General features: G+C 37.9%; 1 protein-coding gene across 1 annotated transcript; it reads left to right on the top strand.

Annotated features, from left to right (window-relative positions):
* The first annotated feature begins 2,389 nt into the window (after nucleotides 1–2,389).
* Nucleotides 2,390–5,724, top strand: sox11a (SRY-box transcription factor 11a). Its single transcript, XM_079633764.1, has one exon. The coding sequence runs from the start codon at nucleotides 2,457–2,459 to the stop codon at nucleotides 3,516–3,518; it is 1,062 nt and encodes a 353-aa protein (XP_079489890.1). The 5' UTR covers nucleotides 2,390–2,456; the 3' UTR covers nucleotides 3,519–5,724.
* Nucleotides 5,725–14,331: the final 8,607 nt, after the last annotated feature.

Raw genomic sequence — 14,331 nt, 5'->3', positions numbered from 1 at the left:
TGCTTTTCTTGTCGACTTATACCTATTCCTATTTGTACTGTGTGCGTACTTATGTCTGGTTTGATCAGGTTTTATCTGCTTTGTGGGGACAAAAATGTCCCATAAGGATAGTAAAACCTTACTTAGTGAAATCACACATCAGTGGTCCCCACATAGAAAACAGTCGAACAAAAATGGTAAATAATGTTTTAATGAAAATGTAAAAATGCATAAAGGTTACTTTGAGGGTTAAGTGTAGGGGGAGAAAATATCATTGTGTGTGTGTGTGTGTGTGTGTGTGTGTGTGTGTGTGTGTGTGTGTGTGTGTGTGTGTGTGTGTGTGTGTGTGTGTGTGTGTGTGTGTGTGTGTGTGTGTGTTCTGTGCAGCAGTCAGGGGAGAGAGGATGTCTCAGATTTCCCTGCACAGAGACCCTCCCTTTTTCAGGATGACTCACACCTCTGCAGTGGCTGACACTCTCACCTCATTCACAGCCCTTAACGAGCCATGCAAATGACCGGCACATCATTAGAGGCTCTGATTCACCTCTGTTTGTGGGCCTATCACAAGAACGATGATGTAACACAAAACGAATCACAGCAAGAGAGCAGACCGCATCCATAGATACTTGTTCATTCAACATTTCTTATCGGCCAATAGCAGAGGAGAATGCCTTGGCTTCAGAGTGTACAGGTTTCCTGTATGTCAGCATGTGTTTTTATTTACAAATGTATGACCTTGAGAATTTTTTTTTTTCTAATGGAGGTTTGAAGAAATATGAGGGAGTGAGGAGGGGGCAGTTTTGCGGTCACGGCGAGAGAGATGTAGACAACGGATTGCTTCTTGTCATTTGTGCTTGTCTTACCCCAAGCCTTACCTTTTTAAGCAAAACTATAGTCACATGTCCAGTGCTCAGGGCAGTTTCTTCCATCATCAGAGGTGAGGGTGATGTAAGGTCTCTGAAGGGCTAGTGATTGCCCTCTAGGGGACAGAACACAGGAAGTCTTGGCAGATGCATAGTTTCAAGTAACATTACTGACTGCTAACCACAGTGGGCAGGAAAAAGGATCTGCTGGCTTTGAATGAGGCACATCAAGAACTGCCATTAACTTTTTCCCCTTTTGCTGAGAAAACTGAAAATGAATTTATTCCCGGGCAGAAATAAGACACTGTAGACAAGCACAAGTGCTCTGTTAAATGTGCTCTGTTGTTGTTTTTTTTTGCTTGTTTTTTTATACATAGACTCTTTACAATGATGGAGAATAAATATAATTAAATGCAGACATACATTTAAAAATATATATATTATAGAATCATTCATTATTATAGAATCACCAGTTCTACATCCCAATTAAATGATAAATTAGAGTAAAATTGTAAATGATGACACAAAAAAGTAGATGTTATAATTTTTTATTCAATTAAACTGTCTGTTTACTCTATGCAGGTAGATATAAGGATGATTCTTTAACGACAGGCTTTGTTAACTTGTAATCTTAAAAAATAATAATTATGTAATTCAAACAATATTTCTTATATGCTAAAATATGTATTCCATGTCCTTGAATAAAAATCTGATTGTGGCCTTGAACAACCATCATTTAAGGGGTGTAATATATGCTAGTTTGGATTATTGATATGATGTGGAATGGTAATGATTTTTTTTTTTTAAGTTTAGTTTAGCCTTGAACTTTCTTGCTTCTTATTTTCTTCATACATAAACCATAAAACTGTGATTGCAACGACAGCTGTATACCAAATACCAACTGAAATAAATAAATAGTTTTTTTATAACTTTTCCTGATTTAACACATTATTGATGGGAAGTTAACGTCTGGGAACAAGCCCTGATAACATTTCAACACGCTTATTTCTTCACCTAATTAAATAGATAAATTTGTGGTTATAATCTATCCTAAGATGATTGTTTTATTAAAAAGCTTTTCTTCCTATAAAACCATCCCAGAAGACTGAACATTTCCCCCTAATTGGAGATTCACCCATATAGGAACACAGGAACAGTGTCCAAGCGCCACCTTCAGTATTTTATTAAGAGAGATTCTGAATGATGAGAGAAAACAGCTTCCACAGCATACACACATGTTTCCATAACACACAACTCGCTCCTATGGTCTCACATCATAAAGGATCCCGAAACAGATTTAGTGCGAGCGGTTTGTTTGGTTTCGCTTGTTTATGTGTTGACACTCACATTCCCGTTCAGTTTATCTAGTGATATGCGCGTCTCGCACAGCGTGGGTCCAGACGAGAGCGCGCTAAGGGTTAAAGCGCGCTGCATGGAGTCTGAAGGGCGGAGTGGAGAGGATGTGATTGGAGCGCTACCCATGATGTCATGTACATGAAAAAGCCAAGAAGTAGTTAAGAAGGCGGCTTGCAACTCTGGAAAGAGTGGGTGAACCTCTAAGGCGCAGAGAGCAGACGCACGCGGGTGATATTTTGGACACACGGCAACGGCACCATGGTGCAGAAAACGGACAACAGCGAAACGGACAGCATGTCCAGAGAAGCCACAGACTCCGACGAAAGTGAATTCATGGTCTCGATAAACCCAGACTGGTGCAAGACAGCGACCGGACACATAAAGCGACCGATGAACGCGTTTATGGTGTGGTCTAAAATCGAGCGGAGAAAGATCATGGAGCAGTCTCCAGACATGCACAACGCCGAGATCTCCAAACGCTTGGGCAAGCGCTGGAAAATGCTGAAGGACAGCGAAAAGATACCTTTCATCAGGGAAGCCGAAAGACTCCGGTTGAAACACATGGCTGATTATCCTGACTACAAATACAGACCCAAGAAGAAACCAAAGCTGGACAGTTCCTCCAAACTCTCAGCCCCATCTCCAGAGAAGTCCTGCAACAAAATATCCAAGACCTCCAAGAAATGTCCCAAACTGAAAACGAACAAGACGGGAAGCAAATCATCTCACTGCTACGGAGATGAGTACGCGTATAAGAGCATGAAAGTTTCAAAGACTGTCATTAAAAGTGAATTCACGGATGAAGACGACGACATCGACTCCGAGGAGGACTCTCGGGTCAGGGTGAAGGAGGAGGAAGAGGATCCGATCCCCATCTACAATGTAGCAAAAGTTCCCGCCAGCCCAACTTTGAGCTCGTCGACAGAGTCCGAGGGCGCCAGCATGTACGAGGAGGTCCGGAACAACAGACTCTTCTATAACTTCAAAAACATAACCAAGCAGAGCACAATGTATCCCGCATCTGTCTCACCAGCATCCTCTAGGTCAGTTTCCACGTCTTCCAGCTCTAGCGAAGACGCGGACGACTTGCTTTTTGACTTCAGTTTGAACTTCGCCTCCTCCGCGCAAAGCTCGGAGCTGGGCAACCCGAACCCAGGAAATCTCTCCCTCTCTCTGGTGGATAAGGAGTTGGAGTCTTTTAGCGAGGGAAGCCTGGGCTCCCACTTTGAATTTCCAGACTATTGCACGCCTGAGCTCAGCGAAATGATAGCTGGGGACTGGCTCGAAGCGAACTTTTCTGACTTGGTTTTTACATACTAAATAAGACAAGTCCCAAGTAATAACACACGGGAGAGGTATAATGCTCTGTTCTGTACGTATTTCTTTCCCCCTGCCTTCCTCTGGTGGTCCAACTATAGGGGCTTTGGGAAGGAGGCGAGTATGGCAAGCCTCTTAAACATTTACTTCTTTAAACTATTTAGTATCTATGCTTCTGTTGTTAGTATCAATTATTTAATTACGAGTGAGTAATCCAAATGTGACTAGTGTTTATTTATTTTTTTCGTTTCTAGTACTTATTCATGTGCTGCTTTTCACTATTCCAGTACTAACATTTCTTACCTCACTTGTTACACTAGTTTACGTGGCACAAGTATTTAGAATAGCTTATTTTAGTTCAATTCAAAATGTTAACAGTTGAAATAAACAGAACAAAGTGTCTAACAAATAGGAACTAGTGTATTTTCAATGTTTTTTTAATACTAGGAAAACTGGAATAATCACTAAATAAAAAGTACTGTACTTAATAAAAACTAGTAGGGAATTAATAAGTAGTAGTAATAAGTACAATTATTAAATTAATAGTTGTGAAATAGATATTAGTCAGTATTGGATTACTTACTAGTAATTAAATAAATACTAGCAACAAAAAAATAAGATACTGGTTACTTTAAAGGAATAAATGTTAAAATGGCTTGCCATAGACGGGGAGAGGTTTGAGGAGTTAGATGCTCATGAAGCTGGTACTGTAGCAAAAAAAGAAAAAAGTCTGCAGACGTTTTTTTTCTGGCAGCATGACAGGGTTTTATGGATTTTTCTGTAGGTCTACAATTACTGTTCAACTAAAGCGGACCACAAAGGGAAAATCTGAGAACTTCTATGCATCTTATACCCTCTTTCTAACTGCAGGGAGCTGAAAATGTAAAGACTGTGGACTGACTCAAAGCAAATCTGTGAACTAATATTGTTCAGGACGTTTCTTTCAAACGTTTAGTCATTTCTAAATGCCGGAACTTTTTATTTTCAAACCCTATTTTTTTTCCTTTTTTTTTTCTTTTTTTTTTTTACTGATTCTGTTTACCTACTGGTTTGAAACTTAAGCAGCCTAAACCTCCTTAGAGTTGCAGGTGTTAGAGGAAGCATTTTGATACATAACAGACCTCATCTTTTTAAAAGAAAGCAAACTATTTTCAGGCATATTTTTGTACAGTTAAAAAGGGAATGTTCTTACTGGGCACTCAGTGAGTTTCAGGCACTTCTTCCCTTTATCATTTGTTTTAAGCATGCAAGGGAGTCCTGGTTTAAGGATTAAGTTTAAATTAAAACTTGCATCAAAATGCCTTGTGATTTTAAACTAGGTTTTGTACAGCTGTAGATCAAATTTGTTGAGTATTTGTAGAACATATGGCATTGGGGAGGGGGGAGATGCATACCTCAGTGCTGGTATTAGTTTCAAGATTGTATATGTACTGTAAAATAGTAAAGTTAGGAGTTTATGTATATCATACTCGTGATATGTGGATGGGTCCCAATCGCAGGTGTGAGACTGGATTTTTTTTTCTTTCTAATGGCACATACTGTTTCCCCTTCATTTTTTGTGCAATATATTTACTTGTAAATGCAGACCATCTACATTTTTTTTCTTTTTTGCATTTTTGTAGCAAAATGATGGACAGGCAGACTTTTGCTCTGTCAACATCATTATTTGTCATGATGCTGAAGTCATTGATGAATAAAGAAATCAGCTGGAACTGATCGTAACTGAATATGGTCACATGGTGTGCTTTTCTGTGGAGAAAAAAAAACACCATTTCTCTTTAAACTGACCCACAAAATTGGACAATTATTGTCCTGCAACAATTTGAAAATGACTCATTTTTAAAAATGTGCCATAATGGGCAAATAATGAATGTCGGTGGTCTGGCTGAAGAAAAACCAAGAAAGCAAAAAAAAAAGGTACATTCCATATCCTCGTTTCATATGATGAAACATTTTATTTTTAACTTAAGACTGCCGTCTTTTCTATTAAAAACAACAACTACAACAACCATAAACCTGTATTTTTGTTTCTTGCACTTAAACATATTTTGTTTATTTTTATGTGGGTCTTACATAAAAGTCTGTTTTGATACAAGGTTTGGAATATGATGGACTCTTTGCCAGGGAACATGGTGAAGTACAAGGCAGCCTAGCCTCACATTCCAAATGTGAACCTCTCTTCGACTCATCTTTTAATAAACAAATACTTACCACCATAAAATCTCCTCTCAATTTGTTAAATGAAAGAATGATGTCACTGTTTGTAACGAGTGGGCTACCCATAAAAAAAAAAATTTGCTCAAAATCTTTTGCATAACCTGATTTTTCCTTTGAAAATATACATCTTTCCTGGCAGGAACCAGTAAAATCAGTTTAAATCATAACAATTCTTCCGCTTCTCCTCTTCGAAGCAACGGCCCCTTTAAGAAATCAAATTGTGCGCTGTTTGAAAGCGGTGTCCTGTGATTGGTGGGATTTTGTGGCCTGTTGGAGTGAAGAGGAGAGACTCAACGTGAATGCTCCACAGCTGCCACTAATCACTGAAGAGCACAACTCCTCCCATAAAGCCCCCCAACTTCCACTGCCCTTCTTTTTTTTTCTTTTTTTTCTAGTGACCAGTCATGCAGCTTAGAAAAATGGGCTATAAGCAAGAATACACAAACACTCTTAAATATAATCTGTCATTAGACATTTCAAATCAATATGCACTTAAGAAGATGATTACGAAAGCATTAAAGTGCTCACAACTGCTTTTAGAACAGTTTCTGAAGCATGCAAATGGATCTCTATTAAAGATGCATTTACTAAATCTTGCAAGGAATGCACTGAAAATGTAATATGCTAATTGCCTACTTTAAATGCCTTAATTGCAACCAATTCATTTGTGATACAGGAACCTTTCTAGATTTCTGATGGCCGGTGTTTGCATGCAAGAGTGCAATACAGTATATGAGCAAGAAGCAGCTTTTTATACAGTTAATGGAGAGCAAAGATAATGCATTACATCATCCTGATGTAATCGTAAGTGTTTGACATGCATGGATGTACTATATGTATTTAGTTTGGCCATTAAGTCAGTCAGGGCATCAGTAATAAAACATTTATCTGGCTATTACTTTACCTGACCTCTTGGTCAAAGTTACTAATGGATTCATGGAGCGATTCCCCACAGAATGTGCACATTGATTTTGTGCTCCTCTGAAATATCTGGTCCGGCCTAATGCCACCGGAACGCAGTGAAATGAAATTAGTGACCCGTTAAAATTTCCCTCCATTTCCTCTTTAAATAAATGGAAATTTGAAATGCTTGGGAGACATTGAGGAGGATAGCATCTATCAAGTCCAGTGGTTGGAAACTGGTGACAAAAGAAAGTAATTTCCAATTCCTTGAGCGCTTAAATCATTCATAAAATCTGGATGTCGTGGCCAAATGCCACATGTGACATCTACATAAAGGCTCCTGGAAAAGAAGCTTTATGGTTTTAAACATTTTTAGATTGGATTTGTTGCTCGAAATCTTAGCAAGTCTTTTTCCAAGATGAAGAAGACCATGCTTGGCCGGCACACGCTCAAATGCCACTATTTCATTCTGCTTCCGCCACCTCAGACAAAAATAATAAATTGGACCATGACAACAAAGCTGTTTTTCTCTCAGCAGTGTAGTGTGGATTCACCGTGTGAGCACTGCGTTCTTAATATCCTCTGCTTTGTCAGATGTGCTTCTATGCTTGGCAAGAGAAATGCTCACCAGTGTTTATTGCTATCAGATAGATCACTCCTCCCCAGAACTCAAAGTACAAGAAAAAAGATTAGCTATTGAACTGGTAATAGGAAATGCATTTCAGCAATTGCAGTGACATTCTTTTTGTGCAAAAGAAAAGGATGACCTGTTATGTTCCTGTCACTTGCTGTCCATTCCTTGCATTGCATGTCAATCACCAGGCTACTGAACCTCACAAGATTTACTTCCTTTGTTTAGTACACCACTGTTCTTTTCTTCTTCTTTGTCAGCAAATTTCACTTTCAACAAATTATATATTTAAATGTTTATTTCAAAGGGGAAAAGCGTTATATAAGGGTAATATAATACAAATAATAATAAGAATGCATAATATATTGTATACATCTATGCTAATATAATTAACATATAATATCATTAGTAATGGAATAATTTGTAATATCTATAAGGCATAATTTATATATATACATAATTTATATATATATACTATAAAATATATGAATATATAATATTTTAATTATATATTAATATATTTTATAGTCTATATATATATATACATATATATATATATATATATATATATATATATATATATATATATATATATATATATATATATATATATAAATTAATTATTCCCCTTTCATATTCCCATTTCAACTTTTTATTTCAATGCATATTATATTATAAAATAGCCTATATACATGACATCATTCAAAATTTATATAAATAATATAAAGATAAACACTAGAAATAGTAGTGGCCAAAAGTGATGTCAGAGGGGAATGGTTTGAGCATTTGTTTGTATTGACCCTCCAAGTTTGACTGAACGATCAAATGAGTAAAATATTTTATATTTTTTTTAATATTTTTTAACGCTAACTGTGTTGTTCTGACACAATTCCTTGGCAAAAAGGGATAAAAGACTAAAACATAATCAGTTATTATTCATATTTCATTAGTTCTCTCTTGTTTTTGTGTTTATAATTTATTTGAATGACAGCTTGACACAATTTGGCATCTTTTATTGCGTTAAATAAGACAGTGGACTCCACAACTACACAATATGCTTACAATAAAATAAAATAAAATAAAAATTGAATAATGGGTGAAGATGTCCATTTTCCTTCCCTTTTTTCAATCACTTTTGGCCACTACTTTAAATGTATAATTAATTATATCATACAAATTAAGTAAACACTTTTAAACATCTTTATCTTTTTATCCTTTAGCATTGAGTAAATTCTGTGTGTTAATGGGTTTGCATGTGCTGGCCCTTCGACAGGCCTATAGAAAGAGCCCTGACCCCTGCTGCTCTGCCGAGATTTGTGGCATGTCCCTAGAGACCCTCGGAGCCATGCTTTGGCTTGGCATCTCCCCACATCGAGGAACGTTTTTAAAATGTAAACATGAGCTAAGCTGGATTTGCACCGCCAGGCTCAGAGATAATACAGCATGCCTATGGTGGCTCAGTTGCTTTTTCCATCGACAGAATACCCCCTCCGTTCAAAATAGCACTTCAATTTGAGCACTTTTGGGCCACGGCTATTTTAAACCGAATTACACAATAGCACTGTTTTAAACATACAATGTAATCATGACCATTTCACCATTAGTCTAATGTTATTCCAGCGCATTGGAACATGCTAAGCTGGATCCAAAGGTTAATGCCATGTTTTAATCTTACTCAGAATTATGTATTAGCATAAATTTGGCTGTTTACCTAACTTTGTACAGCTAGAAAAGGCTTTAAGTTACACTTTACTCAGTCTGTTGCTATAGTGAGAGAGGAAAACTTTGAATGTATCCTAAACCCAAAGGTAATCTACCTTCTGTGATCATACTGAGAGCGATATTAGAGTTTTACTGCTCGCTGCTCCCTTGTATGTTTTTTCTATCTACTTGGAAAAGTCTGTTTGGATGGCTGCCCAGATACATGGATTTAGGTATGTAATTTTCCCTATTTTTTCCTCTCTTCCCTTCTTTTTTCCTCTCCTCTCTCTGCAGAGACACAAGAGGAGCCCGTCCGGCACAAACCTCTCATTCAGCCTGCGCATTTGTGTTTTTATAATCCAAAGCACTTGCATTGTCTTATTCACTTTCTTTCTTTCTTTCTTTCTTTCTTTCTTTCTTTCTTTCTTTCTTTCTTTCTTTCTTTCTTTCTTTCTTTCTTTCTTTCTTTCTTTCTTTCTTTCTTTCTTTCTTTCTTCAACAAAATTGTTCCTTATAAGTGATACAGAACTTGGCTCTCAGGAATGAATATGAACAAGTTCCCTATTCTCTCACACAAGTGATAACGGTTAAAAACTCCCCACCCACAGCCTCCCTCTTAGGCCCAACACAAGCAGTAAAGAACAATAGCTTAAGGGTATACAATTTTGACCAAGCCAGCAGCAACTGCTTGTCCATTCATATGCATCTGTAATTTAATACTGTTCTAAGACCTTGACTGGCCCCTCCCATTCTTGCTCACTATAGAGACTCTTTCCAATGCACACTGCCCAATGACCATTGTAATCCCCAATGTCCCCTGCTTTCTCTTTCAATTCACATGTTACCCGGGTTACCCCATTAGGGCTACTCTTCATAGTTTTGCATCAGCATGGGGTCTAATTTGAAAGTGCCTACTGCTTCAGTAAATAATTAGCACATCAAACCCCCCTCAGGCTCCTCACAGGAAGCTTAGGTCACTAGGAGAGGTTTATTTTGATGAATGCTTTGCTGTTGGTTTCTAGGATGGCGAATTTTACTTCCCCAACTGACATTCTTTCAGGTGCTAATATTGAGTATAGTTGAAAAATAGAGAAAACGGGAAAGAAGTATTTATTCACGCCCAAGGCTCAACAGCTGGAGTTTTTTGCATCTGTAAGCCGTGTAAAAGAGTCATAAAAGTGGCAAAGAGATTGGCGGTTACATGCCAGAGTGGGAAAAACAAGTGATGAAATGAGTTCGAAATTACACAGCCTACTGACAGACCTCGGAAATTCATAGTGCTCCAGTTTTTCATAAGCTTCTCGGCCCTTTAATTGGGACTAGCGTATGTGTTCAATGGTGTGAAATGTGAAGTGAAAGTCAGTTCATGGTCTTCAAAGAGTTGCAGCGAATATCTGTGATCGTTCCTCGCAATTGGGTCCACCTTGCTATGAAGTGCGTATGAAGCCTAACTTGAACAGACAGAGCCTTGACTAATACAAACAATATCAAACAAGAGCGCTCAAATAGTGTATGAGAGAAGAATGCTATTCGGCATGGCAATTCAAACTGATGCGCATTCGAAATAGGGATTTATATCACATTCTAAAAACATTCATAAGGTGGAATGACTGCAATCGGTGATGATATTTCTTTTTTTAAATGTACATGAATTTGGGCACTAGTGAGGTCCCTGGCTCACTACAAATTTGAGACACGTATATTTCCGGTGACATGACAACGTTCTCATTGTACAACATCACTATTCACGAACAACAGCAGAGCTGATATCTTTTTGACAAAATCTTTGAATGTCATTTAAAGTACATTAGGCCTACTTTGCAACATTTTACCCATACATCAATTATAAATGTTATGTTCATTACCTGTCTAGCGATGTATGTTTATGCTGAAATATAACTGAATAATGGTTTGCATTTAGAAAAAAAAATCTATCACTTGCCATTATGTGTAGTGAATTGGCTCATACGATTTATGTTTCCTGCTTCCGAACTTCCGTTTAGGTTTTCATGGTGCATTCTGGGACTTTTTAGGGTGCAAATGTTTCAGTGCACTAGAAGGATTTTGTGATTGAGGCAGCCCTTAAAATAGCCGAGTCCCTGATCAGTGCCCTCAGTGACTCCTGAACTATAAGGAGCTGATTGAGACGCATCCATTGGCCGCATTTACATTAGATGGTGACCCAATTCAGATTTTTTCCTCCCATGTGGCACAGATCGGATATGACACATTGTGGGAAAAAAAGCACATTGATTCCAATATTCGCTGATCGGTTTCAGGCCTCATTCATTTGTGGAAATAAATCTGATATGAATCTGAATCGGATACGTGCATTTGCGTCTGAAAGCTGATTCGGTAAATGTTTAGACATGTTTATTCCGTTCATTCAGACTAATTCAGTTTGTCAGTTTGTGAGTCTTGATATGGTTGCACTGCATATAGTTCTTAAAAAAAACTTACAAGCACAACCAGTTTAGTCTAATTCACGAACAAATGATTATTATGTGCTGATCCTTTTCAGCAAATCAAAAAACATACAGCACAACAAGACTCATAAACTGAATTAGTCTGAATCAGCGTGATAAATGTATAATCCACTGTAAACATTTCTTTGGTAAATGTTTATACATGTATATTCAGTTCATTTAGACCAATTAAAATGTGTTATGCTGTACGATTTAGATTCATTAAGAAGGATCAGCTTCTTAGTTAATGAATCAGACTACACTAAATGAGATATTTCTGATTCCCCAAATATATCTGGTTTAAAGGAGTTGTTTGTTTGTTCAGTTCAGACTGAATACTCTTTTCCCGTGTGACTGGAAACACTGGGGATTTTTAAGAACCAATAGCATTCAAATGAAGATTCTGATTAATCTGAAAAATCAGTATATCTATATTGAATGGCCAGGATCATGAGTGTTAATAGTTTCGCATTTGCATCACTTCTATAATGCTAATCACTTTGTAGTACTAGTTTTGCAGCAGTTCTCACTTAGCATGTTGTTTTCTAAAAGGGACCAATAATTAAACATTATCGACAGCAAGTGTCCCAGTCTCCCCGCTCCCTTCAGTACCAACAAAGCATAACATTTTAAAGCCAATTTGAGAACTCGTCACTTTTAATAATTAATCGCTGCACAATAAACAATTCATATGCAGTACAGCCAGATCTATATCCATTATGGATATATGTAATAGTCATTAAATATACATTTCACTTCCAGCTTCAGTCTCTAGATCTCTGACAAAACAAACAGGCGAATTATGGGTGGGTGGGAACTTCGGGAGTTCAGTGCGCAGTTGAAGGCTCTAGAACATCTCGGAATCGGACAGGCGAGGTGATTTTATTGGTTCCCCAGAGTTTCAGGAGCAGCACAAGCCTCATGGACCATACGAAAATAACACAACGTCTGGCCGCGCTGACAGCAGACAGGTTGCCGCAGAGGGAACAAACAACACACACGCAGAAATGCAGAGTGCAGCTGTCTGTCATTTGCGGTGACTGCTTGTTAAAGAGACCTTGAAGACATTAGGGGGACATGTTTTTCACTTCTTCGGTTGCACTTCCAACGCGCACTGTAACCCTGCAGGCCTTGTCTATTTCGAAGCAGAACTGACGATAACTCTGCCGGATGGATAGTGAGACGGTAGACAGCGGAATCTTGCTAGATGGGCCCGTCACAACTGGAATGTCAAAGTGGACATGTGTTTTTGTAAATTACACATTTGACGTCAATCTCATACACAGCTAGGTCATAAAAATGCAACTGCATGACTGCTGGCAGCAGTTTTTAGCGCATTCAGGTTTTTTTTCCCTGAAGCGTGCCAGTCTATGCACTGTGCCATGTCATTGTTTGTTTACGGGCTTCACCTCGCTCACCCCGCTAGCCGTCTGCTTAGCGCAGCAGCTATTTATGGCGTGATGCGAGGCGGGGGCCACAACTATGATCAAAAGGAGCCGCTCATTGATTTTCAAACATGCATTATGCTGCTAACATACATTATCAAAGTGAAGTGCTTGCTTGATCGTCTTCAGTGCTCAGCATGCTTAAGATATGGGTAAGGAAAGGGTTAGTACAGAGAGAGGGAGGAGGTCAATGCTGTTATGCAGTGCCTTCTGAATTCTGTAACTTTATTCATTTCAACTTGATTAAAATATGATCGGAAAGCCTAAAGGGATTGGAGCCAAACAGAATGGAAAGCTTAAATGTATTGCTTATTGAGGATTGACATTTAGTTTATATGGGGGTGTCAACTTGAGGGGGGTCATTTTGACATTTTTTATGTGTTTTTTTTTCTTTTGGAAATTGTATGATGCCATAATCATAGTGCTTTCTGTAATTTAATCAAACGTATAGAATGTTTTAAAGTGTGAAAAAGCAAACAATCCCATAAAACAGCACACAAATTATATTTTTTCCCCAAAAAATGATTGTCACCTCATAGAAAATAATGCTCTGACTTTTGATGAACAGGAAAAAACTTGAATAAATAAATGATCACTGAATAAAACAATTTTATATGTCTTGTTTCACAATGTTTGATTATGAAGGGAATATAAAATATATACAAAATGAAATAAATAAACAAACATGCATACATGCATATAACTGGGGAAAAAATTCCCAGTATATTGATTACATGATGTCTACTGCATTACAGGAATAACCCAATAGAGAAACCGAGACGGGGGCTTGAGGAGAAACAATGAAGGTAGTGTGTAATGGGAAGTTCTTACATTGGAGAGTTGTAAAATATAGTTCTCAACATATCTTAATTAGAAAGGCTAATGTGTTAATTAAGTGTAGAGGTCGTTAGGTGCAGTCTGTGGTCTGCGGTGAAGTAATATCATTTCTTTCTTTCTCTCCCTAATAATCCTATTACAATGGCGCTAGTACAGAAACTATACTTCCCTCATTCTTTAAGCTCTGGCCTCAACCATGTAATTGCTCGGCATTTAAAGCAATCTGGTCAGTGGCGACAGAAACCTGCTGTGCCCTGCAGAAGTTAATGACACTGAAAGGCAATACCAGACTGTGGGCACATGGTTCCTTGCGCTTAAACGTCCAGTTTGCCAGCTTTAACCCCAGAGGGTTTTTTTTTCTTCGCTCTTTACTGAGCTAATGTTTTAGAGAAGTGGGGTGGTAATGGAAGAATTGTGGTTACGAGTCTTATTTAGTTTGAAAGCAGCTGGATTACACCTTCTCTGTGGTTTTCACACAGAATAACGCTTCAATTTGCAGTAGCTTAATATAGATACCGATTTCCTAAGCAATTAGGACAGTCATGTTAGTCTATAGCTCTATGGGTCTCATTCATCAGAAGTGATGGTTGAGTGACAGGTCGCCTTGAGTTGTGGTT

Source organism: Phoxinus phoxinus (assembly GCF_949152265.1).
Source record: "Phoxinus phoxinus genome assembly, chromosome: 13".
NCBI classification, from domain to species: Eukaryota; Metazoa; Chordata; class Actinopteri; order Cypriniformes; family Leuciscidae; genus Phoxinus; species Phoxinus phoxinus.
Note: the sequence above shows the minus strand (reverse complement) of the source record. Positions and strands in the feature narration are given on the sequence as shown.

Coding starts and splice junctions, on each gene's coding strand:
- sox11a (XM_079633764.1), top strand. CDS start 2,457: ATGGTGCAGAAAACGGACAACAGCGAAACGGACAGCATGTCCAGAGAA.